General features: G+C 43.4%; 1 protein-coding gene across 1 annotated transcript in view; it reads left to right on the forward strand.

The window, feature by feature from the left end:
* Positions 1-2658: 2658 nt before the first annotated feature.
* Positions 2659-27381, forward strand: part of CEP120 (centrosomal protein 120) — a 69906-nt gene continuing 45183 nt past the window's right edge. Inside the window, exons 1-13 of the mRNA XM_083151583.1 lie at positions 2659-3089; positions 9944-10100; positions 11109-11223; positions 12607-12748; positions 15021-15169; positions 16364-16561; positions 18390-18608; positions 18700-18946; positions 20933-21113; positions 21632-21781; positions 23043-23225; positions 25362-25458; positions 26289-26426. Coding sequence (XP_083007709.1) covers positions 3041-3089; positions 9944-10100; positions 11109-11223; positions 12607-12748; positions 15021-15169; positions 16364-16561; positions 18390-18608; positions 18700-18946; positions 20933-21113; positions 21632-21781; positions 23043-23225; positions 25362-25458; positions 26289-26426 — 2025 coding nt within the window. The 5' untranslated portion in view covers positions 2659-3040. The remainder of the gene's footprint in view (positions 3090-9943; positions 10101-11108; positions 11224-12606; positions 12749-15020; positions 15170-16363; positions 16562-18389; positions 18609-18699; positions 18947-20932; positions 21114-21631; positions 21782-23042; positions 23226-25361; positions 25459-26288; positions 26427-27381) is intronic.

Here is a 27381-nt window from a genome sequence, read left to right on the forward strand (position 1 = left end):
CCGCCGCCACCCCTGACCTCCCTCCCCCACCAGCAGGAGCACCCATCGCCACCTCACCTCTCCTCTCCTCTCGGCGGCAGCGCGGCGGCATCGGGACGGGTCACGGAGATGTTAAAAAAAAAAAAAATTCAAATTTCAAAATGGCCGCGGCCAGCCAATCACGGCTCGCCGCGTCATTGCCCCGCCCCCTAGAGCTGGCTATATTAGCCAGCTCGAGACAGGGTCGGGGCAGTCAGTCCGACGGCGGAGGAGGAGTGAAGAGCTCCTGAAGTCCTGGGAGGCGCGGCCAATGCAAAAGAGCTTAAAAGGCCGCCGCCCCCCAGGTGAAGAACACAGATGAAGAGGCAGAAGCCCTGGGAGGCGGCGGCCATGCAAAAGAGCTTAAAAGGCTGCCGCCCCCCAGGTGAAGAACACAGATGAAGAGGCAGAAGCCCTGGGAGGCGGCGGCCATGCAAAAGAGCTTAGGGGGCCGCTGCCCCCAGGTGAAGACCAGATGCAGTTTAATAAAATACTAAAAACTCTGTGTTTGTGTTTTTATTAAATAAAACATTTAAAACCAGTGTTTGTTGTTTTATTTTAATATTTCCTTTACAGGGGGGCTATAGGTACCGGCGGGCCTTTAATGCCCCACATGCTGGTACCTGTGGTTCTCCCAAGTGCCCACATGTGGGGCAGGCTTGCTGGGACCTGTAGTCCTACTGTAAAAGACAATATTACTGTTAAATAAGCTATCAACCCTGCACCCACCGCCCAGGGGTGCAGGGGATAGCCCCGGGCTGCAGCCCAGGCCTGGGGTGCCCTGGAGAGGGGGGACCCCCTTATTTGGGGGGTCCCCACCTCCCCAAAAACTCCCGGCCTGGGCTGACTAGTTAGGGTGGGTAATGCTTTGGCCACGGGACACCATCAAGCGTGTCCCCTGGCTATGGCATTACACCCCCTGCTAGTTGAGCCTGGTGCTGGTCTCCAAAATATGGGGGACCCCTATTCCTTTTGTCCCCCGTATTTTGGAAACCAGGGCCAGCTCAAGAGCCTGGTGCTGGTCCCCAAAATCTGGGGGACCCCACGCACTTTGTCCTCTGGATTTTGGGAACCAGGACCACTCAAAAAGCCCGGGGCTGGTCATGCCTGGGGGGGGGACCCCATGCCATTTTTTTTTACAAAATTATTGTCTGTATGACAGCGGATGAGACGCTGGACCCCGGACTTGGTAAGTATTTTTTTGTCAGCTCCCACTGTACCACCAACGTTTAATAGTTTGCATATGGGTTTGCATTCGGTTCAGGGGGAACCACTAGCCACCATGATTTAATTATTTTTTTGGGGGGGGGGCAGCATATTAGGGGAGGTGAAAGAATACTTATTAAAGAAGACATAAAGTTATGTGCTAGATGTGTTCAGTAATAATAACATTTTTGTGATGAAGTGCAGTGTTTTTACTTCACTTTCTGTGACAGATTTGAAATCTCCCGTGCTGAATCTCCCATTATGAATCTCTGACACAAATCTCTCTGTATGTGGCTCATTGTCTGAAATGAGTCACAAGAGTGAAATCTCTTGTGCTGAATCTCCCGTTATGTATCTCTGGCACACATCTCTGCGTATGTAGGGCCCATTACAAGACTATAACTCCTACAATGAGCTGGTATTACAATGCCTGCTCTGTGTGTCCTAATCTAGTCTAGTTCATCTAGATCCATGCACTCCTCTCAGTCTCTGAGTCAGTGCTGGAATAATGAACTAAATGAACTAGATGAACTAATCTTCTGATCTAATCTTTTGGGTGAACTAGATCATAATGAACTAGTCACCAAAACGAACTAGATTTCCCATCACTACGTCTTAATGTATGACTGCCAATACCTGTTATTAACAGGTTAATGGATAAGGTGTTACACCACAGGTGATGCCAATCATACATTAAGAGAAAAGGGGACTATGTAAAAACCGGACCCGGACATCAAAATCTGCAGTCGGGAGCTTGTAGTGTCCAGTCCGGGGGGGGGGGGTCCCTATGATAGCTTTCACCAGGGACATGGGGAAGGGGAGATTACAGCCTCCCCGTGTGGTCCGGACCGTCCGGTTTTTGGTACATGCCCGGACCATACAGGGAGGCTTTATCCCCCCCCCCCCTTCTCTCCTTGGTGACAGGTGTCACAGGCAGCCCCCCTGGACAGGACACCCCCCTGACCAGACGCTACAAGCTCCAAAATGCAGATTTTGATGTCCAGTCCGGTGGTACGGGGGTTTTGTCCTGGTCCGGTTGTTACCCATACCCAGAGAAAGAGCCTTGTGTCCCTCCTGGAGAGGGTCAAGTTGGGAGGTATGCAGCATTGTGTCTCTCCTGGATAGGGAGGCATGTTGGGAGGTATGTAGCTCAGGGTTGCCTACCTGACCCTCTCCTCCAGGGAGAAAATGCTCTGTTCCTGGACTTCCCTGGTAATGTATGATTGCCATCTCCTGTGGGAAGCTAGGTAATTGATAAGAAAGGTGTTTCACCACAGCCCAGGTGATGGGTAATCATACATTACCAGGGAAGCCCAAGAACAGAGCATTTTCTCCCTGAAGGAGAGGGTCAGGTAGGTAACCTGATGTATCATCCCATCCATTATACAATCCGCTATACAGCTCAAAAAGGGGGTGTCGCATCTATACTGAAAAGCCATGCCCGGGTCACAAACATATGCGGAACGGAATTATTCCGGAACGTAGAGATCTGCTCCAGTTCCCCCGTGTTCGTCTGCACTGTGCAGCAGAGGAAGAGGAGGACTAAAGCGGTGGAGGAGGTTGCTCCGTCATTACCAGGTCCCGGCTGTTACTGACACCAGACCTCCAGCAGTGGGCGTTGTTACATGCTGTGTGACTGTCGGGCACCCGGTTGCCAGGCGGAAGTAGTCGGTAGTCAGGGGGCGTGGACTCGCTGTGTTTGTATTCTGAGAGAAGCGGCAAATAAGGCAGCGGCGGCGGGTGACAGTTCCCCAGCAGCCAGTCCCAGGAGCTGCACCAGATCAGTCCTGCTGCGTCTTTCTGCTTCTGTGCAAACATGGGGCCCAAGTCCGAGCAGCTGCTCATTGTCGTGTCCATCCTGGAAGGTAAGGGACACTGTCACCGCTCAAACTCCCCTCTATCCAATATAAAAACACATTATGTGCCCGGGTAATATACTTGAACTGCAGACCCTATACCCGTCCTGAATGTGTGGCAGAGGGAGGTCATCTCTAGCATTTCACCTGTTACAGAACTACAAGTCTCAGCATTTGCATACCCAGCTGTCAGAGCAAGCTGGCAGTAGTAGCCTGCCCCTGATCCAACGCTACATGCTGTATACACTATGGGTGTAATGAGCTTCCTCTCTATAACGAGGTCCTACCTGGTGCAGTATATTTAGCTGTGGCTATAACTGTATGTATATCAGCTGCTGGTTCTTAGTTATACAGTATACTCAGATCAGGGGCTGACTGGGAACTAAAAGTACCCCTGGAAAGTTTTGTAGTAGAGGCCTGCCTGACAAGGGCAGCACCACAGGCACAACATGCTGTGTATCCATGTCAGCATCACTGGATGGCACTGCTGTTACTGTACTGCAGAGATGGAATAAAAGAATGATGCAGTAAGGTGGGCTGTCTGTCATGCAGGGACCACAAACAAAACCGGTCTCTGTGGTGTGTCAGCCCACTGGCAATCTTTGCTGTTAGCCCTATGACCAATCTTGCCCAGACTCAGATCCTCCAAATAGAGGGTGTGGATCGTTTGGTCTACAACAACTAGGTCTACAAGCATTGGGTCGACACCACTAGGTCATCATGGGTCTAGGTTGACATGACATTAGGTTGACACAAGCATTATGTCGACATGGGCAAAATCCGCAGTCAAAAGGTCGACATGGGGTTTTTCCCTGTTTTTTTGTCCCGAATGTCGACACAGTTTGAAGTGCACAGCATCCCCTTGCTTCGCTAGCAATGCTTCAGGCACGGTACCTCGCTACGCTCATCACACTATTTTATTCTCCCACCACGCCCTAGTGGATGTTAGGGCATGAAATACCGCCTTTCGGCACATGTCGGCTCAAAAAACAGTGAAAAGCCCCATGTTGACCTTTTGACTGTCGACCTAATGTCATGTCGACCTAGACCCATTTTGACCTAGTGGTGTCGATCCAATGCTTGTCGACCTAGTTGTTGTAGACCTAATGACGTATCCCCGAATAGATGTAGTAAACATAATAAATGACTACCTGTTAAGGAGAAATACAATATAGCCAATTTCTGCATCAGAGCACTTGGATAGGAAATATTAAGGTGATTTTTTTTTTTTTACCCACCCTGGCAGAAGGGTTTATATATAAGTAATCTTAAATAAAAACGTTACTGGATTTTCTTTTTCACCCTGGCATATGGTTTACAATAATAATCACTATGGGAGATGAAGTCTTTTTAAACAATATTTCTGTCACCTGAGTTCCCCTCTGGGATCTGTAAGCATCTGTTAACTAAACTGCCATCTTTGCCATCAGTCTCCCTGCATCTGTGACAGGAGCTTAGCAGCACTCCTATGCTGTTGGGGAACCTGCTCTTTGCACAGACTAATGCTCAGTCTGTGGCTCTCTCTTGCCTTCATTTACTTCCTTAAGGCATCCTATAAAATCAAAGGCTTATGCTGCTCCTCACCTCCTTTGGGGACATGGAAGTGTTTTTTATGCTGGTGTCCACTAAATGGGGCTTGACGGCAATGCAAGTGTTGCTCCATTCGGCCACGCATAACCACCATTGCTGATGTTACTATTATCTTATTCTGTCATTTTGATAGGCTGAATGTGGCTGGTTGTATACCAGTGTAATCTACGGTGTTCCAGATATTTTGGGACTACTAGTTCTAGCTTGCCATCTAGCAGGACATGTTGGGGGCAATTTACTAAGATGGGAGTTATATTTAATATGGAATGTTGCTATAAGCAACCAATTATATATGATCTATTATCTTCTTCTATAAAGTGCTAAATAAATAAGTAGATGGTTGGTTGCCCTTAGCAACATCATGTGAAATTGAACTCCCATATTAGTAAATGTCTCCCGTAGTACTTTGTAGGTCCACAACATTAAGGGGGAAATTTACTAAAGGAAATTTGTAAAAAATAGGTGTATTTGTATTTAGAAATACACTTATTTTTGACATTTACTATCCCGAAAATACGGCAATTCCTATTCGTATTGATAGCACATCAATACGAATACGAATTGCCGTATTTTCGGGATAGTAAATGTCAAAAATAAGTGTATTTCTAAATACAAATACACCTATTTTTTACAAATTTCCTTTAGTAAATTTCCCCCTTAATCTCAAAGCACCAATAAAGTAGTGTTCTAGACTGAAGGCCAACTACATTGCTGCTTGTATTCTGCACTCTCTGCTTTACCTCTATAGCTTCCATGGGGCAGTGACCATTCAAGTGAGGAAGCTTTCCTTGCTAAACATAATACAAGTGTGGTATTTTAAGGTTCCTTACTAAACTAAGAAAGATATGTTGAAAGGGGATGTAGCTGGCATCCCAACAGACGAGATGTTGGTGGTCAGAGACAGGAGCTGGAATCTCAACACCCAGTAGAGTAGACACTAGAATTCCAACATCCAGAATCTCAAATGAAGTATACAGGGAAGGTTGAGTGTTAGGCTGGTTTTACACACTCCGGCTGCTGCCGGACGGTGAAATTCCTCACGGCCAGGGAGGTGTGCCGCACACATTAGTTGTGAATGGACACTATTGTGTCCATTCACACGGGACGGCCACGGCCCGGCCGCACGGCTGCAGCCGGATCCCACCACTGGAAGGGACGGCTGCCGGGCTGTGGCCATCCCCTCCATGATAAAGTACTGCGTGCGGCACGGCTCCCTGGCCGTGCGGGATTTCACCGTCCGGCAGGAGCCGGAGTGTGTGAAACCAGCCTTAGGGTTAGTTTCCTTGCTCACTTTTGTCTGGATTCAGGCACTCATGATGCTGGGGTCAGTTTTCAGACCATACATCAGGCACCTCTAAAAGTAAAGTGGATAATTATTTTAAGCTCATTGGGGGTGATTCAATTCAGTGCAATATGGATAGCACCATGAAGCAGATCCTGTTGCAATTCAAATGACCTTTAATCCCAACTAGAGGATCTTTGTACACCCCAAACAGTTTATTTTATAGCGCAGAAAATTCCATTGCACTTTACAGTTGGACACACCGATAAAACAAAACTGGTTAATAACAAACGGTAATAGAGGTATACTGCTTCCTCATCGCTAAGTGCAGGATCACACCGGGACTTTGAAACGGTTCAGTCCCAATGCGACCCTGCATTTTGGGATGCTCACATCCCCTCAGTGAACTGGTGTTATTGCTGGGTCGCTTACATCTTCCGGGGAGTCGGCGTGTCATTGGGGGCGGTGGAGTAGGCAGCGTGTAGAGCTGGCAACGGCTCCAAGTGCTACCTCGGTACTTGTGTATTTTGGCGGCGCCCATCGCATCGCATACCATAAGGCATACGATGGTATGCGATATCGCGCGATATTGTACAATGCCATACAATTTTAAAATTGTATGACATTGTATATGGCATACAATGCCATACAATGCGATGCGATTAAACATTGTATAAGCACCCTAATGGGTGCTTACAATGTTAAATGCACCCCCCCACTATAAACGTGAACCCGAAGCGTGGCGAGCGGCGGGGTACGCATCCTCCGACCTTTTCATACCCCCACTATCCACGACGTGGAGTTGAGAATAGAAAGTGTGGCGAGCCTGAAGCGTGGCGAGGGGACGCAGATACCTGTGAAGGCCGCGAGGGGACTCCGATACCTGTGAAGGTATCCGCGTCTGCTCGCCACGCTTCGGGCTCGCTGCGCTCGCCACACTTTCTATTCTCAACTCCACACTGACGTGGATAGTGGGGGTATGAAAAGGTCGGAGGACGCGTACCGCCCCCCCTCGCGGGCTCACTGCGCTCGCCACGCTTCGGGTTCACGTTTATAGTGGGGGGGTGGCGTGGGGGTGCATTTAACATTGTAAGCACCCATTACGGTGCTTAAAAGCACCCTTTAGGGTGCTTATACAATCTTTCATCGTATAGGGGGCAAAAATCACGTCGCATCGCATACCATCGGGTGCATGGCATGCGATGCGATTAAAACATCGCGCAATGGAAATGGGGGGCGCCGCTATAATACACAAGTACCGCTACCTCCTCCATAGTGTGAACGGGAAACGGGTGAAAGGGGTAGTAGTAAGGCCATTCTCACAATCTATAGATATCCAACTTGGCTATTTCTGCGATGCTGTTTTCTGCCTTAGCGCATGCGCAAACAGCATCTCGACCAGCACTTGTTGGAGAATGACGATCACCATGACTAAATGTCCGGTTTATGGCTCAATAACCGAGTAAGTGCAGTGTGCACTTGTTAAAATTTAAATAGCTCCTGGATCTTCTTCCTGGCATCGTTCATATTGCGCCACATGAATCGCCCCCATTCTGCAGACAGTAGAGGTAACCTGTCTGCTCTTGGTCAATGATTGGCTGAGATTTCACCTCACACTGATATCACTTTGTTCCCAGCCTTTCATACTGCTTTCACATCGATATTGCCGGGCTGGGCACCAGGTCCGGCACTTTCACATTAAACCCTGGTGTCCCATTATACACAGGGCAACCGGGGTTTAACCCTTCTTAAAATCCAGGTCACATTACCTGGGTTTCAGTGTGATGTGAGAGAGGTATCAGTGACTGAGAGCAACTGCTTCATGGGACTCCGTCCTATTCTACCGGCAGCTGGCAGATCCTGAGAGGGCCAGATGAGAAGGTAAGTATTTTCTTCCTGTTCTGGCCCAGTGTGTTTTGAATCCCGTAATACCCAGAATTTCATTTATTAGAATAACTGGTATTTTTGGGATTCAAAAATGTTTAAAATCAGCTTTCCTGAACAGCAATTCCTTCATTTAGTCCTTATGATCTGCTGTCTTTTGCATTTTAAAGTTTTTAGATAAAGTAAAAAAAAAATTGTAATGTGCTGCAGTGCGGTATTTGGTAGGGCAGCAGCATTTTACATCCACTGGTGTGATAGGAGCATATTCTCCCACTCCTCACTGGAGCTGTTGCTCTTCAGTTTCATGGCAGTTCCAAGGATCAGAAAGTGGGTTTGCACCACAAACTGGTTTGGTGTACAAAAGAGATGCACTTACCATAGCTATTATAGATTAAATATGTAACTTGTTTGTGTATGTATATTGTAAGGATATGGGGTAATTAGCTAGGTAGAGAGGTGTATTTGGTGCAGGCCTGGCCACCCAATGGCTCTCCAGCTGCTCTGAAACTACAGATACCAGCATGCCCTGTCTCAAATTTAGCATTCCTTAATAACATGTGGGCATGCTGGGACTTGTAGCTTCTTAACAGCTGGAAAGCCATTGGTTAGCAAGGCCTTTTCATAGTAGTTTGTACATCCCCTTTCCATTCAGAGCAACATATCGTCCTATTGATTGAACATATTTAACAGCCCTTCAAACTACAAAATTCAACAATACAGTATGTAAACAAACATATTGTGCATAAAAAAAGGCATACCATTTTTAATAAAAATATCTGCTTTGAGTAAAATAACTGTTGCAGAGTTGTACTGAAGTAATTACAATTTAGTTAATGAAAGTAACACATCTGACTGCAGCCATAATAAGTCTAAAGGCCCCCATACACTTATGCGACTTCTTGGAGTGAGAAGTCGCATAAAAAATTTCCCTTGAAGCATCCAGGCGCTTCCTAGGATATATTGAATGTGGTCCTTTTTCATGTGATTAGGGAGGCCAATCATGGGATAGGCATCTGTCTAACGCTCGAACGCTGCTGCCATCTCCGGCTGTGCGGCTCTGCGACGTGGTCAGAAATCACGCTGCACAGGCCGCACCACCGCTCCCTCCTGCCTCGCTTCTGGCTGCACCGCCCATCCCCCTATGCGTGTAAATGTGCGGGGTGGCCGGTTTGGAGGGGGCAGGGTAGTGTTTTTCTATAAGGCTTATACTGGGAATCCCAGGACTGGGCATTTTTTTTAATCCCCAATCCCAGGATTGAAAAAATGCCCTGGGATTGGCATCCCTAAATGTCTCATTTTATACCATTCACTGCTGCCAGAGGCTGTCTAATCCAACAGATCCTTCTTGCGGCCAGTCCCATCTCGTATCGGATGTCAAACACATTCACTTTTTCACCCGATTTCTCGGCCGGATCCAGCGAAATCGGACAAAAAGTGGCCACTTTGCATAGACAGCTTTAAGCTGGGTACACATTAGATTATGTTTACCCAGCAACTTCACAGATGACAAAAGCCATGCATACACATACGCCAGTGACTGAAGCGGCCATTGCCCAAATTTCAGTACACATAGAAATGCTAGAAGCAGGTTGGTTGCAAAGTTTTTATTGCAGATTTTGAACAATGTTACTAAACAACTGTCGATACACATTATGTCTATGAGGGTATTCAGTCTTGGGTCACGACTGTAGAGCTGGACCAACAGCCGTTACCCTCTCCCGTTCTTGGTCTGCTCGACCGAGAATTTGCAGACAGGATTCAATTTCAGCTTGCAGTGGGACTAGAAGGGGGCGTGGCCACGAGCTGGAGCCGGGAGCTCATCACTTCCTGGCCGTTCTTGGCAGAACGAGCCCGACTGCTTTTGAAGTCGGGCTTGTTCTTCCGAGATCCACTGTCCAATGCTGTTGGGGAAGACAGCATAGAATAGGGCCCCGCAGCCATCTTCCCCGTCGGGAGATGGCTGCAGGAGATTGAATACCCCATTAGAACCTGATAGGTACACGACCAATGGAGTTCAGGTACCCTGTCTGCAATCTTATCACCAAACATGTTTCCTGGCTGTTCCTGCCCAATTCATGACTAACATTTTGCTACTCTCTCTTTCCAGGGCGTCATTTTCCAAAGCGCTCTAGACACATGCTTGTGGTTGAAGCCAGATTTGATGGGGAACAGCTTTCTACAGATCCAATACCCCACTTAGAACAGCCACAGTTTGCTACAGAGTTGGCTTGGGAACTTGACAGAAAAGCTCTTCACCAACACAGGTAATTATAGGTTTTACCCTTCTTCTGTTGCCACTCTTTAGTATTAGCATACAAACATAGAATTCATAAAAAATGGCCAATTGGCCAAGATTATATATTTTGTTTGGTGCATTTGCCTTTGATTGCAGTGATCTGCAGCACAGCTTGTGTGCCAAGTAGCAAACCAAAGACCTTCCCTAACATCACCCTCTGTGCTGATTCACTGGCCACACTAGAGAAAAGCAATCATCGTATTAAAAGCTGACAATACAGAGGAGCGACAACTCTATAGTGTGTCATCTCCAGTCACTTTGGTTAACTTTGTTCATTGAGTGGACAAATATTCCAGATATATTTTCGTATTAATCTCTGGTAGAGCAATTTGCTGTAAAAAGAAACATGTTGATGATTTTCTGGATGTTATGGTGTATTTGTTGTGAATGCTGTGATTACTGTGATAGTAAGTTATTTAAAGGATTCCAAACCATTAAGCACATTGGGCTAATTCAGTGAAGGTGCCACTGCAATCTTGCTCGCACTGAGCATTTCAAGTAAAAATGATTGACAGGAAGTGACTGTATGGGGTTTACGAGGACTGTGTGAAAATAGAGGCACACATTGCCACTTTCAGCCATTTTTTGCCATCAACTGTGAGCTGAAACATACAAAAACTTGGCACCTGTGTCCAGTCTGCATAGCCAAAGACCAATCCTTATAAACTATGTACCTCATTTTTGCATGTAAGTCGCAAATGTGTAACTAATTGCGAATAAACTTGTGATGGCTCCAGTGAGCATCTTTTTCTTTCCAGGGCAGCAGCGTAATTTGATAAGTTTTTTTTGTGGCCTAATAAATCACATTTGCAATCAAACATGAATTAGACCCATTATACATATTGTACAGAATCTTTTTCAAGGAAAAAGATTGAGTTTTTGCAGAGCAGCAAATAATCTATGTGTGCTGGGTTTAAATAAGCAGTTCTGTATAGATAAATAAATTCTCTGTAATGATACTGCTTTATTCTTTTAGGTTACAACGAACACCAATCAAGCTGCAGTGTTTTGCCGTGGATACGTTAACTTCTGCAAAAGAGTCTGTTGGTTATGTTGTTTTAGACTTAAGAGCAGCTCAGGAAAAAAAACAAGTAATTGTATTTCCATTATTTAACAGAAATTTCAAGAGATTGTTTTCAACTTTTTTTTACAGCGGCCCAAAATCCTGTCACAAGTCATGTAACAATGCTGGACTACAGCAACATAAAATATTCTATCCATCCATCTGGTTTACCCAATTCAATGTTTATTATACAGGTTGGGTATCCCTTATCCGGATATCACAAAACCGAAATATTCCGAAAACCGTAGGTTTTTCAGAATATTTCAGTGTTTTGTTGTTGGATACTCCGGTGACATCACCAGCACACCTGCGTAATGCATCCTTGGGAACGGAAAAAGGAATCAGATGGGACGTCGGCGGACTGTTAAAGTACCGGCAGGGGACCAGGGGAGTATGTTAGAAAAAAAAAATGTGAAACCCGCAAAATCCCTTCCCAAAATGCTTGTGGTCCTGAGTATTTTGGATAAAGGATACTCAACCTGTAATATAAATGTTATTTCGTTTTATGGTGACTTTTGCTGTTTAGGAAAATGAGAGCTTGATTTATGTTCTAGACCATTTAGTCAGATCATATATTTGTTTGCTCTTGGTTCTAAAGGCCCCCATACACTAGTGTGATTTGGCCTGATTTCACTCGATTCTGGCGGATCAGGCTGAGAAATCGGGGGCAAAATCGCATGTGTTTGACATCTGATCCGATGCGCGGTCCCATGTGCATCGAGTCAGAGGTCGGGCATGCTGCACATAAGATAAATCGTATTGTGCAGCCGTCAGCGGTACATCGCAGGTGCTTTTTTAGCACCCACAATGTATTGCATCTGACTTTCCTGGAAGTACCCAAGTAGCTCACCCGGACTACTTGTTACATGCAATAAATCACATGAAAAAAAAAGGGCACCTCAAGTGCCAAGTCAGATGTTAGTCCTCCTGGGAGCTGCCGGGGGAGCTTATGGGAAATCTGGTCCGACTTGCCCTTGAGACATAATAGTGACTGGGATTTGTCTCTTCTATGTAAAATTCAGGACATACCTCTCTTGGCCATAAATTGTCTTTCTTTCAAAGGGGTAAATTTACTAAGATGGGAATTCTATTGAAATTCTATCAGATTCTACTTCTTTATTTAGCACCTTCTAGAAAATGATTGGTTGCTATGAGCAACATCCCATCTTCAGTAGAACTCCCATTTTAGTAAATGTACCCCTAATTGTTTGTCTCCTAATCTGTCAGTGCAGTATATGCTCTACAAAATGGTATAAACAAAATTGAAGAACTGATCTCTTTATTGCATACTGTATCATTTGTGTTTCAAAATCTGTGACCCTTCTACCCATTTAAAAAATGATCAGTGTCTATTACCCTCCATCACCGATTTTTTTTTTTTTTTTTCCTCCCTTATTATATGTATGAACAGGCTCCAAAATGGCATTCTCTATTGAGCAGTAAGTATACAAGGTTTAAGCCAGAAGTGCAGCTCAGTATTGCCTTGGAATCGGACACAAAACCTGCAGTGGAACCTTTTAAAGCCAAGGAAGCGCCTCCACGAAGCAGTAGAGGTAGGTAGAGCTGCTGTGTGCAGTGTATAAATCTAACAATGAGTGCAAACAAAAAAAGAGAAAGGATTATGAAGATGTTGCAGCCAGGAATCAAATATCAGCCCCAGATTTTTTTTCTTAGTTAATGCACTAGATTCTTCCGTATGCTCCTTTCCAGATATATTTCGTGTTGGTAGAGATTTGCGGATTACATTTTTTAAGACCTCAGTGCAACAGCCTGAGTGATCAAGCTGTGCTTTCTTTACATCAGAAATATTTGCTTAAATGCGTATTGAACAGGCGGGATACATAAAGATGAATGGAGATCAGAATATCAACACTGACATCCAACAAAGTGGTCCCCCCCCCGCTTCCTTCTCGCTGCTCAACCCTAACACACACCACCCCAATAGTGCCTAACCTTAACCCTTGTACCAAGACAATTAGTCTTCACCCCTCCTAAGTGCTTAATCCTTCCTTTCAACAGCCTTACCCTAACTTTACCACCTCCCCCGTCTCCACATCCGAAACCTAACACCCACCCTCATCACTGGTGTATCGATAACCCGCCCTGGTCACTCTGATTGGCATCCCGGCTGTCAGGTTTTCTGGCGCAGTCATCCCAACTGAGGTTGATATTCCATCACCCGTCTCCCGGCAACAGTTTGGATGCGAGGGTTGGTATAGTGAAAGCCGACATACTGGCTTATGAGCAAACTATGAATGATCATGAAGAACGAAAATAAGTGTTTGGTGTGTTGGCGCTCTTACTGTCTCATGCTTGATGATCTTCAGTTGCACGTATCCTTTGTTAAGCCACCTTGGTAAGCTCATGTATTGTGATCATATGATCACTCCTCCATTATAATTGGCTGTGGTGTTTAGAAGGAATAAATGCTATAACACCATTAGAAACCCTAGACCAAAAAGTTGTATGCTAAGGCTGTTTTTTGTACATTTCTCCTTTTCATACAAATAGAAATAAAACCCTAGAGTTGGGGTCTTTAGAGGGTTCACTTGCTCTTTTTCCTACTGCATTGTTGTGGGGGGACAAAAGGAGTAGCTGGTTCAAGGGGAGTGGAGGATAGTGTCCAATGTCCAGACAAGGGTTAGCTGACACGTTTCGTTGTGCTCTGACAACTTTCTCAAAGGTATGCCACTGCTGGTCTGCTGTGGGTTTATATACCTGTTTTATTAGGGCAAGCAATGCAAACAGGTCTTTTTCTATATGGTAACTGGGTAGTTTAAGGTAGTTCTGACACTCTGAATCCTGCTATTAGACTGCAGTAATTCTTTCATATTTGTCTGGTCAGAGAATCGGATGTGGCCAGAGTATATTATGCGTATTACACAATAGGTAGAGAACCTGAAAGTCGTTACCCTACAAACAGGAATACCTATTGCATCAACATGCCCTTATTGTACCTTGGCAACATCTACAAGCTCCCTTCCAAACTTCTCTGCCCCATTGGTGCTTTAAATGTAAAAAGAGCCTGAATCGACAGGACACATTCTGAAATGCCATCATACGCAATTTACAAAAATATCTGTTTGTTTCTTTCCAACTAATTCCAATTTGTTCATAACTGTAATAACCTGATGGTTGGTGCACTGCGTATGTGCAGGACAAGTTCTGCACATGTGTAGAATGTAGTCTACCTTAATCTGCAGCATGATTGACCTGCTTTGACATTTGGGAAGGATGTAGTAGGGACAGTGTTGGGTCCAGTGTCCACTTCATTGGAAACAGACTTCCTGGACCCAGCAGAGACGTTCCCATGAGCAGTTTAAGTAAGTTTCACTATAATCAGACAAGTTCCGCGACTTTGGTGGCCAAAGGTGATCCGATGCTGCCCCCCCCCCACCCTAAAGTACAGGTTCCTCCTGCTGCCGTAGCATATTAGTTGTACTGTATTACCCAGCTGATTCCCTACCTCTTTGGAATAGCATACAGATCTGAATCGGGCCAGAAGTCTGTTGTATCACCCGCTTTATCACTACTTGAATATTTAACTTTTAGCAGCTAAGATGTCTTGTTCTAAGATGTTTTGATTTTCTGCATATTGTATGTATTTGTATTTTATCACAATATACTTTGTAACCATTATGTTACAAATTTTAGAGTAAATGTGTTTTGAGAGTGGCTGATATTTATATACTTTGCGTGTCCATAAAATAAAGGATTTAAGAGTCCATTTTACAATATTGAGTTTGCAACCTTAGTTCTTTTTTGGATCTTTGTTAATCTGGTTATCTAGTCGACAGTCCAAATTCCATGCTCTATTTCTCTTAGTCCTAGGTGAATTCCCTGGCCTTGATCCAAAGAGCCTTGTTCCAATTCTGAATGAAAGCGAAGGCTACCATCAAATTGGGCCAGCGGACTACTGTAAAGACTACTTTGTTTTGTCTGTAACTGTTGCTTTTGCAACACAATTGGAGCAGGTAAGGGCACGTGTAATAACTGCTTTATAATCAGCAATTTACTTAAGTACACCTACTTTAGGCTTTGATGTGTCTCTTTTTCTTCAGAGCACCAATTTTAAATGTTTTGCACATATTTTCCATGTGACATAATTTTTGTTTTAAATTATTATAGTAGTTGTTATAGGAACTGAAGCTTCAAAAAGTATACCTGTCACTGTTGTCTAAGCACAGGATTAAGGTTTCCTTTTTTTTTTTTTGTTCTGGCTTGTGTACTCCATGCTAAATTACTAGTAGCTTATTCTCCCCCCCCCATTATGCTCACGTTTAAACATGATTTTGTATTTCTGCAATTCCTTTTAATGGTGAATTATTGTTCCCTCTTACCGTCAGTAACCTCTTGTTACTGACTCCACCCACTGCTCAATGACACTTGAAGGGGTGGATTCATGTGGGGCTGCGCAGCGTGTCTCATTGCCAGCTTCGGCTGGGGCAGTGTCCAAGCCAAGTAATAAGCTCTGCCAGTTGAAAACAAGTCTCTGCATGCTCTCCGAAATACCGTCTTTTTTGGGCCCAAGGATTGGCCTTCCTATTTCCAATTTGGACTGTAGTCCTACCTGTATTAACACACACCAATAAATAGCCTACACAGTTTCCACAAGTGTGACATGATTACGTAAGTGAGGTCGGAAGATGACCAAACAGAGGCCGTAAGCGGCCATCTTACCACAATGTAGTTTTCTGGTTTCTTCCATTAATAAATGTATCTGCATGTTCTTTTTTTTTTTTTTAAAGATACCTTTTTGTAGTTGTGATTTTGTAAGCGTATGACTAATTTAAATAATTATGGGTTTGTGTCTTGGTATTTGTGGGTATAATAGTTTCTAAAATAGCTGTATGGGGCCCATATATCTACTTTCAGTTAAGGGAAATGCAATTTGCAGATGACTGGGTCAGGTCATTAGCAAAATCCATGCTGAAAATCCTTGATTCAAATTCAGTGGGATATTCTGTATTTTTCCAATTCCCTGACAATTCGTACATTATTGGAGTCTGCCGGTTGGAGCATAGGCGCTGTGGCATTGCCAGGTAGACGCATGAGCCAAATTGGCTTAAACATTTTAGTTTTATTATGCTGCAGTATTGGGTCGATGTCCCTTTCATGGGAACCGATTAGTCGTTTTTCTTGATCAATAAGATTTTTATATCTTTCAGTTAATCCCAAGTACTTTGAGGCTTCCTGAATCACAGCCAGAATTTTTCTTCTACTATTCTTTGCTGGGAAATGATGTCGCAAATGAACCATTTACGGACTTGATCAATCCAGACTTTGAGCCAGAGCGAGCATCCGTCAGAATACGGAGCAGTACGGAAGTGCTCTGCATGTACCTTTCTGTGCAGCCTAAAATGCAGGTACTACCTTCCCCCTACTACAGGAGGTGATGCATCCTACACGTCATCTCCTTTCTATACAGATGGAAGAACTGGGGTCATGCATTGTGTGATAGTAAAAAAAAAAATAAGGTACTCTTTACCTAGAAGGGCGCCCATCGAATTGAATGCACTAAAAAATCGGGTGCGATGCGACCGACGCGATGCCCGCGATTTCCCATAGGGAACAATGTTAAATGTCTCAATTGACCCGATTTTCCTGTTCAATGCCTCAATTGACCCGATTTTTCCATAGGAAACAATGTAAAATGGGCCACAGAGGCCAAATAGGCACCCTGAAGTGTGAAATGGCCCCCACAATTGTTAACGCCACCCCGCGATCAACGAGAACCCGAAGCGTGGCGAGCGCAGCGGTACGCGTCCTACGACCTTTTCATACCCCCACTATCCACGTCGGCGTGGAGTTGAGAATAGAAAGTGTGGCGAGCGCAGCGAGCCACCGAGCCCGAAGCGTGGCGAGCGCACGCGGATACCTTCACAGGTATACACGTCCCCTCGCGGGCTTCACAGCTGTCTGCATCCCCTCGCGGGGCTCGCTGCGCTCGCCACGCTTCAGGCTCTGTGGCTCGCTGCGCTCGTCACACTTTCTATTCTCAACTCCACGCCGACATGGATAGTGGGGGCATAAAAAGGTCATAGGACGCGTACCGCCGCCCCTCGCGGGCTTGCTGCGCTCGCCACGCTTCGGGTTGACGTTGATCGTGGGGTGGCGTTAACAATTGTGGGGGCCATTTCACACTTCAGGGTGCCTATGTGGCCTCTGTGGGCCATTTAACATTGTTTCCTATGGAAAAATCGGGTCAATTGAGACATTGAAGAGGAAAATCGGGTCAATTGAGACATTTAACATTGTTCCCTATGGGAAATCGCGGCCATCGCGTCGGTCGCATCGCACCCGATTTTTTAGTGCATTCAATGCCCGCGATGGCCGCGATTTTTTACTAACGATGCCCACGATCCAAATCGTGGCCGCAGTTCTAGGTAAAGAGTACCAAAAATAATAATAATCCATATACTGGTGCTCTGTGTTGTCCAGGTATTATTTGCAGTCTAAATGTAATCTCCCATGTATGGTTTGTATGGCAATCAAAGTCCCCAGCCGGGATGTGGTCACTAGGACGACCCTATTTAGATCGACATGCTAAGGTCGACAGGTTTGGAAGGTCAACCCAAGCATAAGGTTGACAGTCAAAATGTCGACATGAGGTTTTTTTGCGCCGAAGTGCTGACAGGTGGTATTTCATACCCTACCAGCCACTACGGCCTGGTCATAGAATAAAATAGTGTGCCAAGTGCAGGGAGCCATGCAAGGGGACAAGGTGTACACTTTGACAGTGGCCATGTCGACAACGTGAAAAACGTGTCGACCTTTTGACTGTCAACCTAATGCTTGTGTCGACCTAAGTTCTGTCTACCTTCAGCTGCCGACCTATATAGGATCGACCCAAGGACCCATACCCTCCCATCCTTTATCACTGGCCTGGGACTCATTTTGCCAAAAATGGCTGGTCATGGTGTTTGGGTGCTACATAAAGCAGGTACACCCTTGAAATGTTGCATTTTGGAATTTATTCTTTACCTGCACCTAACAGCCAGTAAACTCTTTGTGAGCATTACATAGGCATTTGGACAGTTGCTGCTATCAGCAACCATATCAGAGATGACAAATGTTTTTGTTGTGTTTTATATTCATCATTTCATACATGCAAGGATCTAGTGAAACAGATACTGTTACCTACCTGAATTTGCACAACCGTTTACCCTTCCCTTCTCCTTTGTATTTTCTAAGATACATCTGTGTTGTGGTGATCAGTCTCTTGGCAGCACAGATATTCCTTTAACAGGACTGCTGAAGAAAGCCAGCACAGAAATAGAGCACCACCCAGTGGTTGTTGAAGGTGCTTTCATGCTCTCGCCACCTAACCGAGCAAAACAGTCCTCTATGGCGGTGGAGAGCTCCCCAACTATCGGGGTGTCAATTGCTCTGCATAAAGAAGGGACTTTACAGGTATGATGGTGCTAAGAAGTGTTTTCATTATTAGTTTGTGAATGTTTTTATACATAAAATCATTTTAAAATGCGGCTTTCCCTGTTCTTAGACTTCACAACGTGCCAAAGAATTTAATGAAAGTGTTGTGACCTTGAAAGAACCATCAACGCCTCCTAAAAATTCAAAACCAGATAGTTTACCACCAAAACGTGAGCTGTTTGGGGATTCCCCACCAACTAAAGAAGATGCCACGGAGAGTGAAGCTGAGAGCTTGCAGTCCGTGCAAGCAGAGCCAGCAACTTCTCGAGTACAAAGGATACCAGAGGCTCCAGGTCCGTCTGAGCTTCCTCTAGCAGGTAATTGGTGATAACATAAAGCAACTGACACTTTCTAATCCCCTAGAGAAGACAATGGACTAGTGAATCACCCTCTGGCGCAGCAGCTAAGTTAGTCTCAAACACCTGATGGGGAGACACCACTTCCCCCAAGACATCCACAATACAACAGGTTCAGGTGGAAACACACTAGCGCTAGGTATATCGAATGTTACTTTCCTTTTTATATGTAATGTTCAAAATATTGGTCAGTGGGTAAGTTAATAGGTCTTCCCAGACAGATTTTTCATATGAATTTATACATGTAAAAAAACATATAAGCAATATATGGTGAAGTACGTCCGCATTAAAGTTTTTTAATATATCTACACCAGTGCAGATATATGGGGATTGTGAGAGTTCTCCTTCCACAAAAAAGGAGCAAGATTCATACCCAACTCACATTAACAATACTGTGTTGAAACCTATCAAGGTTTCAAGTAATCGTACCCCAACTCACAGTGCACATAAGATGTTCTTTCTTATAAAGGTATCTTTAGGGGTCATGACAGGAGTGTTTCCATCTCTGCATTAGATCGACCAGTAACTGTGTTGCCCTAACTGGTCAGTAATCGTGTCACATGTCCTGTAGATCCAGTAATTGCCGGTTGCATCTGGCAGTGGATTCAGTGCCGCCGCTGACTGGATGACATTTTCCCTGTTTCTTCACAGGAGGGGAACCCAAATATCCCAGAGTGTATGGCAACAATATCTGAAGGATTTTGTCTTGTCCATTTTAAAATATCCCTTAGTCTCACAGACATTTAATCTGACGTGAATGCAAGCATTGCAAACTTGAGTCCAATCCTTTCACATTAAACCCAAGTCTCCCATTGTACAGACGGCAACCCAGTTTTAACCCTTGTTATAACACGATTCAAATTTCTGGTTTTGTTGACCCGGGTTATAATATGTGGTGCTTTCACACCACACCTCGACCCGGGTCCATACATTGCCAACTCTGCAGTAACCTGGGTCCAAGGTGCTGTGAGAAAGGGGAATTAATACTTAATTCTCATAATAATAAACCATGTATTCTCTCCCTGATGCAAACTGGCCTTTGCAATCTTAGTAAAGCACTTCTATGTTTACACTGTTGTGTTTTACTACATGGGACTCCTTCTTTTAGTGAGTTTGGGTCTATGTACTGAGCTTTGGAGAGAGATAAAGTCCATGCCAATCTGCTCCTAACTGCCATCTTACAGGCTTTTAAAATCTATGATTCTCCCCAGGTTTAGTGCATAGACCCCTTTGTCTTAGACTGCCCTCCTTGAAATTAAATGCTTTATAATGGGGTTGCAAGGGGATGTGGTGCATTGGCTGCATCTCCATATGCTTCTGTGCTTCAGACCCCCCCCCCCCTCCAAGTCTTCCCCATCCACCTGGTCCAGTGTTCTGCTGCAAATGTTGCTGTATTTGTCACCACCAACACAAAGGCATAAATGTCTTCTATATGAAGCTTGATACAATGCTGACACTGCAAAGATGATACTGTAGCTTTATATGGAAATTAATAGGTCACGATACACATGGCAGAAAATATGCCAGGTAGTGAGGTTGGGATTATACATATTGAGTTTTGGATAAATTGATTCTTTGGGACAAATGTATTAGTGTCAGAGTTTGCCAAAGGTGTGGGATGCCTGCCAATCTCAGACTTTTTATTTATTTATTTATTTTGTGGAACGTAAAATCTTGCCTTGTAAGGATAGTAACTTTAAAATAATAATAATAATAATAATAATAATAATAACAAAAGAATTGCCTGGCATCCCTTACCTCCGGCAGACTCTGACCCTAATACCTCTTTCACACCGGAAAAGGCAGGGATTTACCCAGAAATACAATCCAGGGATCATGCAGGGACATTCCCAGGTTGGCCTCTTTCACACCAGCCTCAACAATACATACAATTAATAACTATGGTACAGAATTACAGAACTATGTATTTTTTATGTATTTTAATAGCAGGTGCTCAGTCTCCACCGCCGATTTCCCAGAATGCTTTAGAAGCTGTAAGGAGCATCTCCGAATCTACTTCTGCACCGAAAATAGCAGTGCCCCCAGCTGCGCACCATTTCTGCTTCTCCCTCGACTTGCGAAGTATCAGTAATATAGATGCTGGATTTCCTGTAAACTGCATGCTACGGTATTATGTTTTTGTTTGTACTGTATCCTATATAATAAATGGCCAATGCTGGTCCTCACCTCATTGGCAGGAATTAAAGTGTTTTTATATGTGTGCATGTTTATAGATATATCTGTATAGATAGAGATATATAAATAATTTTATATCCAGTTCTGTTTCTCAATAGTCTGAATATGGTTTTGCACGTGTAATATTCCAATCCTCAGTGGTGTAACTAGTTTGAGAGAACAAACTTTGTATTCATGTGGCAGCTTCCTGGGTTCTCCAACACGTTACCTGACAGCTGAATAAATCCTGCTTAATGGCAGAAATAGGGGAGCTCTAGAACTCCTGGGAGAGCTTCTTGCTAAATGACCACTTTATCTTTGTCAGCCTGTACATTTAACATGTCCATCCTTCACACCCAATGTGTTCAGTATTTAGGTTTAGTAAACCAGTTTATAGACCAAATCTCTATGATAAACACAAATAAATGACTTGCATTTAGAAGTCCATTCACATGTATTCCGTGTTTTCAGGTACTCGTACCCGTTTTTTGGCAGTGCAGCACCTATTATGACCAACCCTCCAGTGGAAGTACGGAGAAATATGGAGGTTTTTTTCCCCCAGTCTTACTGTGCATTTGACTTTGCAACTTTGCCTCATCAGCTCCAGGAGACCTTCTTAAGGTACAGAGTCCTGGTTGGGACATAACCTGTATTTTATTTTTGCAGCATATGAAGTCATTTTAAGAATAGTAAATCAGAATAGACCTGTAAATCTAGTGGTTGGTGGATTGCAGCAGAAAAAGCAACAGATATCCCACGTCTTGTTCACATTCCTTTACTAAACTTTTTAATTGCGGTATATGTGGTAATACAGGTTGTTTAATTGTAAACGTAAAAGGTTTAGGAGTAAGTGGAAAACTACTGCTGATTCTTTGGGGGAAATTTACTAAGATGTGTATTCTACTTCACATGTGATGTTGCTATGGGCAACCAATCAGAATCTACTTCTTATTTATTTAGCAGCCTCTAGAGCAGGCATTCCCAACCACAGTCCTCAAGGCACACCAACAGTGCAGGTTTTGTAGATATCCAGGCTTGAGCACAGATGATTTAATTAGTACCTGAGTGATTCTGAATAAACCATCTGTGCTGAAGCCTGGATCTCACTAAAACCTGCACTTTTGGTGTGCCTTGAGGACCGTGGTTGGGAATGCCTGCTCTAGAAGATAGCAGACAGGATGTGATTGGTGGCCCGTAGCAACAACACATGTGAAGTAGAATACACATCTTCGTAAATTTCCCCCTTTGTGTGTAGGATTTTTTGAAAATTTACTATGTACCATAGTATTTGGTTTATTAAGAGCAATGTTCTGCAACAAATAACAATGATTTCATATAAGCATATAGCGTATTCCGCTTTAATGGAGGAAAGTCTGCACCTGTGTTTTATTATGTGGTTTGTTGAACATGTGATATAACAGCGATACTATGTATTGTTGTACATGACCACTAGAGTGCACCAAAGTCTTTTTTTTTTTCTGTTTCGAGGATGATCTGTTTTTATGAATGGGATGAACTTTAGTATAGGATTCCCTCTTATTATTATATACTAACTATACCCAGTTACGCGTCTGATCATTGGCGGAATAAATGCATGGCCATGTGACTGACCATGCGTGTCATGTGACACTGGTGTGTCCAATCATGTTAGTGGGAGTTCTGTTATACTCAGCCTAAGTCTGCCTGGGAAAATTACCTATACAATAGGGAAACCAGAATCACAATAGTTAGAGTGGTTTTGGAGTTTATCTCAATTAGACAGACATTTATTTGTAAAATGTACAGCTAATGTAAAATGATTAAAAACGATGTAAAATAAAAGGTTACTAATGGTTTGGGAGTTTTGTATTCAATCGCATGAAAATATGACCTTCTTTTAAAGGCTACCCCTCCTGGTTGAAGTGTGGCACAAAGATAAACTTGCCAAGGACGTTCTGCTTGGAGTAGCGAGACTTCAGTTGTCAAATGTTTTGTCTTCAGAAAAAACACAATTCATAGGACCCCATGGTGACCAGTGTTGGAGACAAACCTTTTATGAGAAGACTTCTGTTGTGGCCATAGAGGGGTAAGACTCTGTTTAATGTACGACAGAATTCTGGGTTACGCATTACATATTTATTAAATGTTTCCATCCATGGAGGTTAAATCAATTCTGTCCGGTAACTACAGAACTGCAGCATATAGTAGAAATATGTGATAAAGGATTAGGTGTAAGTGGGGATATCCATGGAATGTCACAGAAAGGATGTCCATAGCCTTGCAGCAGCCATTTCTGTATTGCAGAGGTTCCCAAACTTTTTCTGTTCAAGACACCCATTGGGTCTCCATGACTTTTTCAAGGCACCCTTTAGCCAAAATAATTTACGAACTGTCCCTTTTTTTTTTTAATTTATTTTTTTAAAGTTGTTCTGTCAGAATAATGCTATTAGTATTTAGATCAGCTAAAAATACTTATTAATTTGTTTGCAAATATAATAAACATAAATCCAAGAAAAAATAAAACCTTTTATATAGTTGAACTCTCCAGCGGCACCCCAGCTCCGAGCCTAAATCGCATCACCATACTTTAGTATGTGCAGAACCCCCTTTCCAACGCCGAGCGCATTGTGTGTACATATTAATACATCCCCTTGATAGGATTGCATGTTACAATGCGATCCTGGGGGGTAATATTCTGTCCAGTTCGCATTATAAATGCAATCCTTAATAAATGGTTCAGTAACTGGAAAACTGGCTTCCTGAATTAACTATCTAAAGTGGTGAGAATCACTCAAGCCAGTAGATGGCACTGTCTGAAAGAAGTTCCTTAAACTTGTCATACAAGGGTTTACAGCACATACTTCCTACTAGAATGTATACAGGTTTCTTATTATTCAAATACATTATAATGAGGTTCCTTATGGTCAGTATACAGTATATTGCACTACAGTCTTTAAAACACAAGAAAATAGTTTTAATGTTCCAATGTTGGGATATATGGTAAGGCATAACTGTATTATAGAGTGTTATTAAGGTGCAATATTAAGCCGTGGCTGTCGATGCAGATTCAAGGGGGGGGGGGGGTGGACAGTCGGAGAGGAAGAGGGGAGGCTGCGGCTGTATGGAACTTGCTTCTGGCAGATCGAAGCAGAATAGACTTGTCTGCCAATTCCAAATCGAATCTAAAATTAAACTGAATGTGACTGTGTGTGCCAAGCATGACTGAGATTCTGTAAATATGCCCCTAAAGTTTAGCACAGTGGATTACAATAGATGGATCAAATGTAGACCGCACAATGATGCGGCACTCCAGACAGTTGAAATGGTGCAATGAATCTTTCTATTCAGCAATGTTTCAATACGTGAGTATTTTCTTCAGGCTCCCGTATACTCACATATTGAAACGTTGCTGAATAAAAAGATTAATTGCACTATTTCAACTGTCTGGAGTGCCGCATCATTTTGATATATATATATATATATATATATATATATTCTATCTCTAATTATACAGCACTCAATCAATATTTTTATACTTGAATAGTGCTCCAGACAACTTGCCCAGCAATGATCTTATTATTGTCTGTATAGGACTGGCGCTGTGAACGCTGTTTGCTGCCCAAATAGTGCCCAGCATTTAGTTTGAGCTGCGCAAATTGCAACATTGTGTCTATACCAGGGCTGGGCAACACCGGCCCTCCAGATGTTAGTGAACTACACATCCCAGGATGCTTTGCATTAGTTTTGCTATGTGGCCATGCTGAAACTGATGTAAGGCATGCTGGGATGTGTAGTTCATCAACATCTGGAGGGTCGGTGTTGCCCATCCCTGGTCTATACGGAGACACCGTACATTTACCACTGTGGGTCGCAACCATCTGAGCATGGGGTCCTGACTCCATGCTGCTGACTGTGCGGCTGATAAGCTCTCTGATCTCTCAGCCAGCGATCCAACGAGTAAGAGAAATCTGTTAAAATTGTCTTCCACTTCAGACTCCTCCCATCATTTTGTGCCTCCACAATTTTATCCAGGAAAGCCTTCAGTGTTGGTTATATGGGATTTTTTTAAGGTAAAACTAAAATCCCTAAATATATTTATTTGGTAGGATCTAGTTACTTGAGTAGTGAGACGTCTATAAAAAGAGACCGGTCTCTCATCCATTTGTTTAGTTAGTTATTTATGTCTTATAATTGTTTTTATTCTAATACTTGTTGTTTTCAGACCTAAAAGCAGAGTGGCTGAACTATCGTGCATAATAATCTTAGAGGATTATGGACTTGTGAAAAAGCGAGAGATTGTTGTCTCAGAGTCCTCTCAGGTATCTGTTTTCATTACCCAACTTCATTTCTTGCACACTGGTTTCCATTTCTCTCACAATCTGTCTGTGCTACTCCTTCGTGTGCAATTTCATTGTTTTATGTGTTCCCAATCTCCCGACTAATGTAATAATAGATAGGGGGTGCTATTTAGTTGCTTTTTACAATGTGTGCTTATTTTAGAGAATTAAACTGGCTACACCGACCCGACTGCTGGGCGAAATGCAATAAGTGCAGATTGGGGGCCCAAATGGGTCAAATTTTACTCATTTCACATGGGGTGGTGCGCTGCAAGAAGAAATAAAAGTGCTGATCCTCCGTAGAGTATATATTACACCTGAAGCTCCATTGAGTGAACCTTTGGGTACCCACTGTGGTCCTGTCGTATAATTTGCTCCTTTTGGCATGAAGTAATCTGCATTCTAGTACCCACAGGTAGATCTCAAGACGTGCTCACTCCAATATGTAATACATGCTAGACAGTATGTTGATTGGTGTATTGCTTCCAAAAAATGTGCATAGCTAGGTCATGGTTAACACCCCAGGGTCTAAACTTAGGGGCCTGTCTATCCTTCGCTTGTGAATTTCTGCTCATGAGAAATTTGTCTATGGCCAGGAAAGCGACATGAGATAGATGGATAGAGTCTCCATTCAGTTTGCAAGCAAGGCAACTCCGAGTTCCTAATATGACTGCAGGCAATAGGAATAGGACAGTATGATTATATATGCAACTTTCCCCTTTGTATCTGTTGGTTGAAATTTGTGTCCTTTCCATCCTACATATGGAAGCCCATGTTTGATACTTTTCTTTCCTATTTCCTTGAATAATAAGAGCTCACTACTCCAGAACCCTCCGCCCCCTCACCCTCGTGCAGAACATATCGCGGAACCTCGTGAGACTCTAGAATACAAAGCTGCTCTTGAGCTGGAAATGTGGAAAGAAATGCAGGAAGAAATGTTTGCAAGTCAGGTATGCGATATCTATAGTGTTTATTGTTTAAAATTATTAAACTGTCCTACAAAATGGGGGTGTACCTTCCATTTGACATGTCCTGTGGTCACCTTCTTTTGGGAAGAGACACAAGTTACACATTGGAACACAGTGAACAGAAGTAAGGTAGACTCCAGTACTAATGATGCAAACAAAAAAAACCCCCGTAGTGATCAGGAACCATTCTAGTTTACGCTATGCAGACTTTACTAGGTCATGCGTTTCTTTGAAGTTAGAGCACCAATCATGTTGTATTTGGCAAGACTGATGTAGAGAACTATTAGGTGCTGGACCAATCTGTAACCAGTAATAGCATCTGAATGCTTTCTACAATAGAGTTATGTGCAGTGTTTTTCCCAGGATCTATTTCACAGGATCTCCACCGGCTTTATTTTACAAGACACCCAACACTGGGGCAGATGCATTATGCCTGGTGGAGAAAAAGTGGAAAAAGATAACGAATCAGCCAATCAACTTCCAACTGTCATTTCACAGTTGATTGGCTGGTGTGTCAACTCCTTTCATTTTTATCTCTTTACCAGGTTTAATACATCTGCCCCACTGTGCTATAGAAGACAGGGCATTGTTTGGAAGGTGGTAATTACTAATCGCAGACAGTTTGTTAGAGTATTTTAGATTTATTTAATCTAAAATTGTTAATCTTGAGGTTTAATCAATATAGTAATTTTGGCATTTTTCATTATTTCAATATATTACACTGCCGCACCTGGCTACTTATTTAATGCATCCACCTGGCAGATTTTCAGGGTTTTTTTTTTCTGGGGGAGAACACCGAGATGAGACGGCTCCAAACGTTGGTTTGGCTTGTCCCTCGCCTTATGCCAATGGGTTTATTTTTTGGTATGGCCATTTTCAGTCAAATTTTTTATTTTTATATTTTAAGCAGTAAATAGAATGTTCTCATATATTAGGT

Source organism: Crinia signifera, chromosome 1, assembly GCF_055691185.1.
Source record: "Crinia signifera chromosome 1, ASM5569118v1, whole genome shotgun sequence".
Lineage (NCBI taxonomy): Eukaryota > Metazoa > Chordata > Amphibia > Anura > Myobatrachidae > Crinia > Crinia signifera.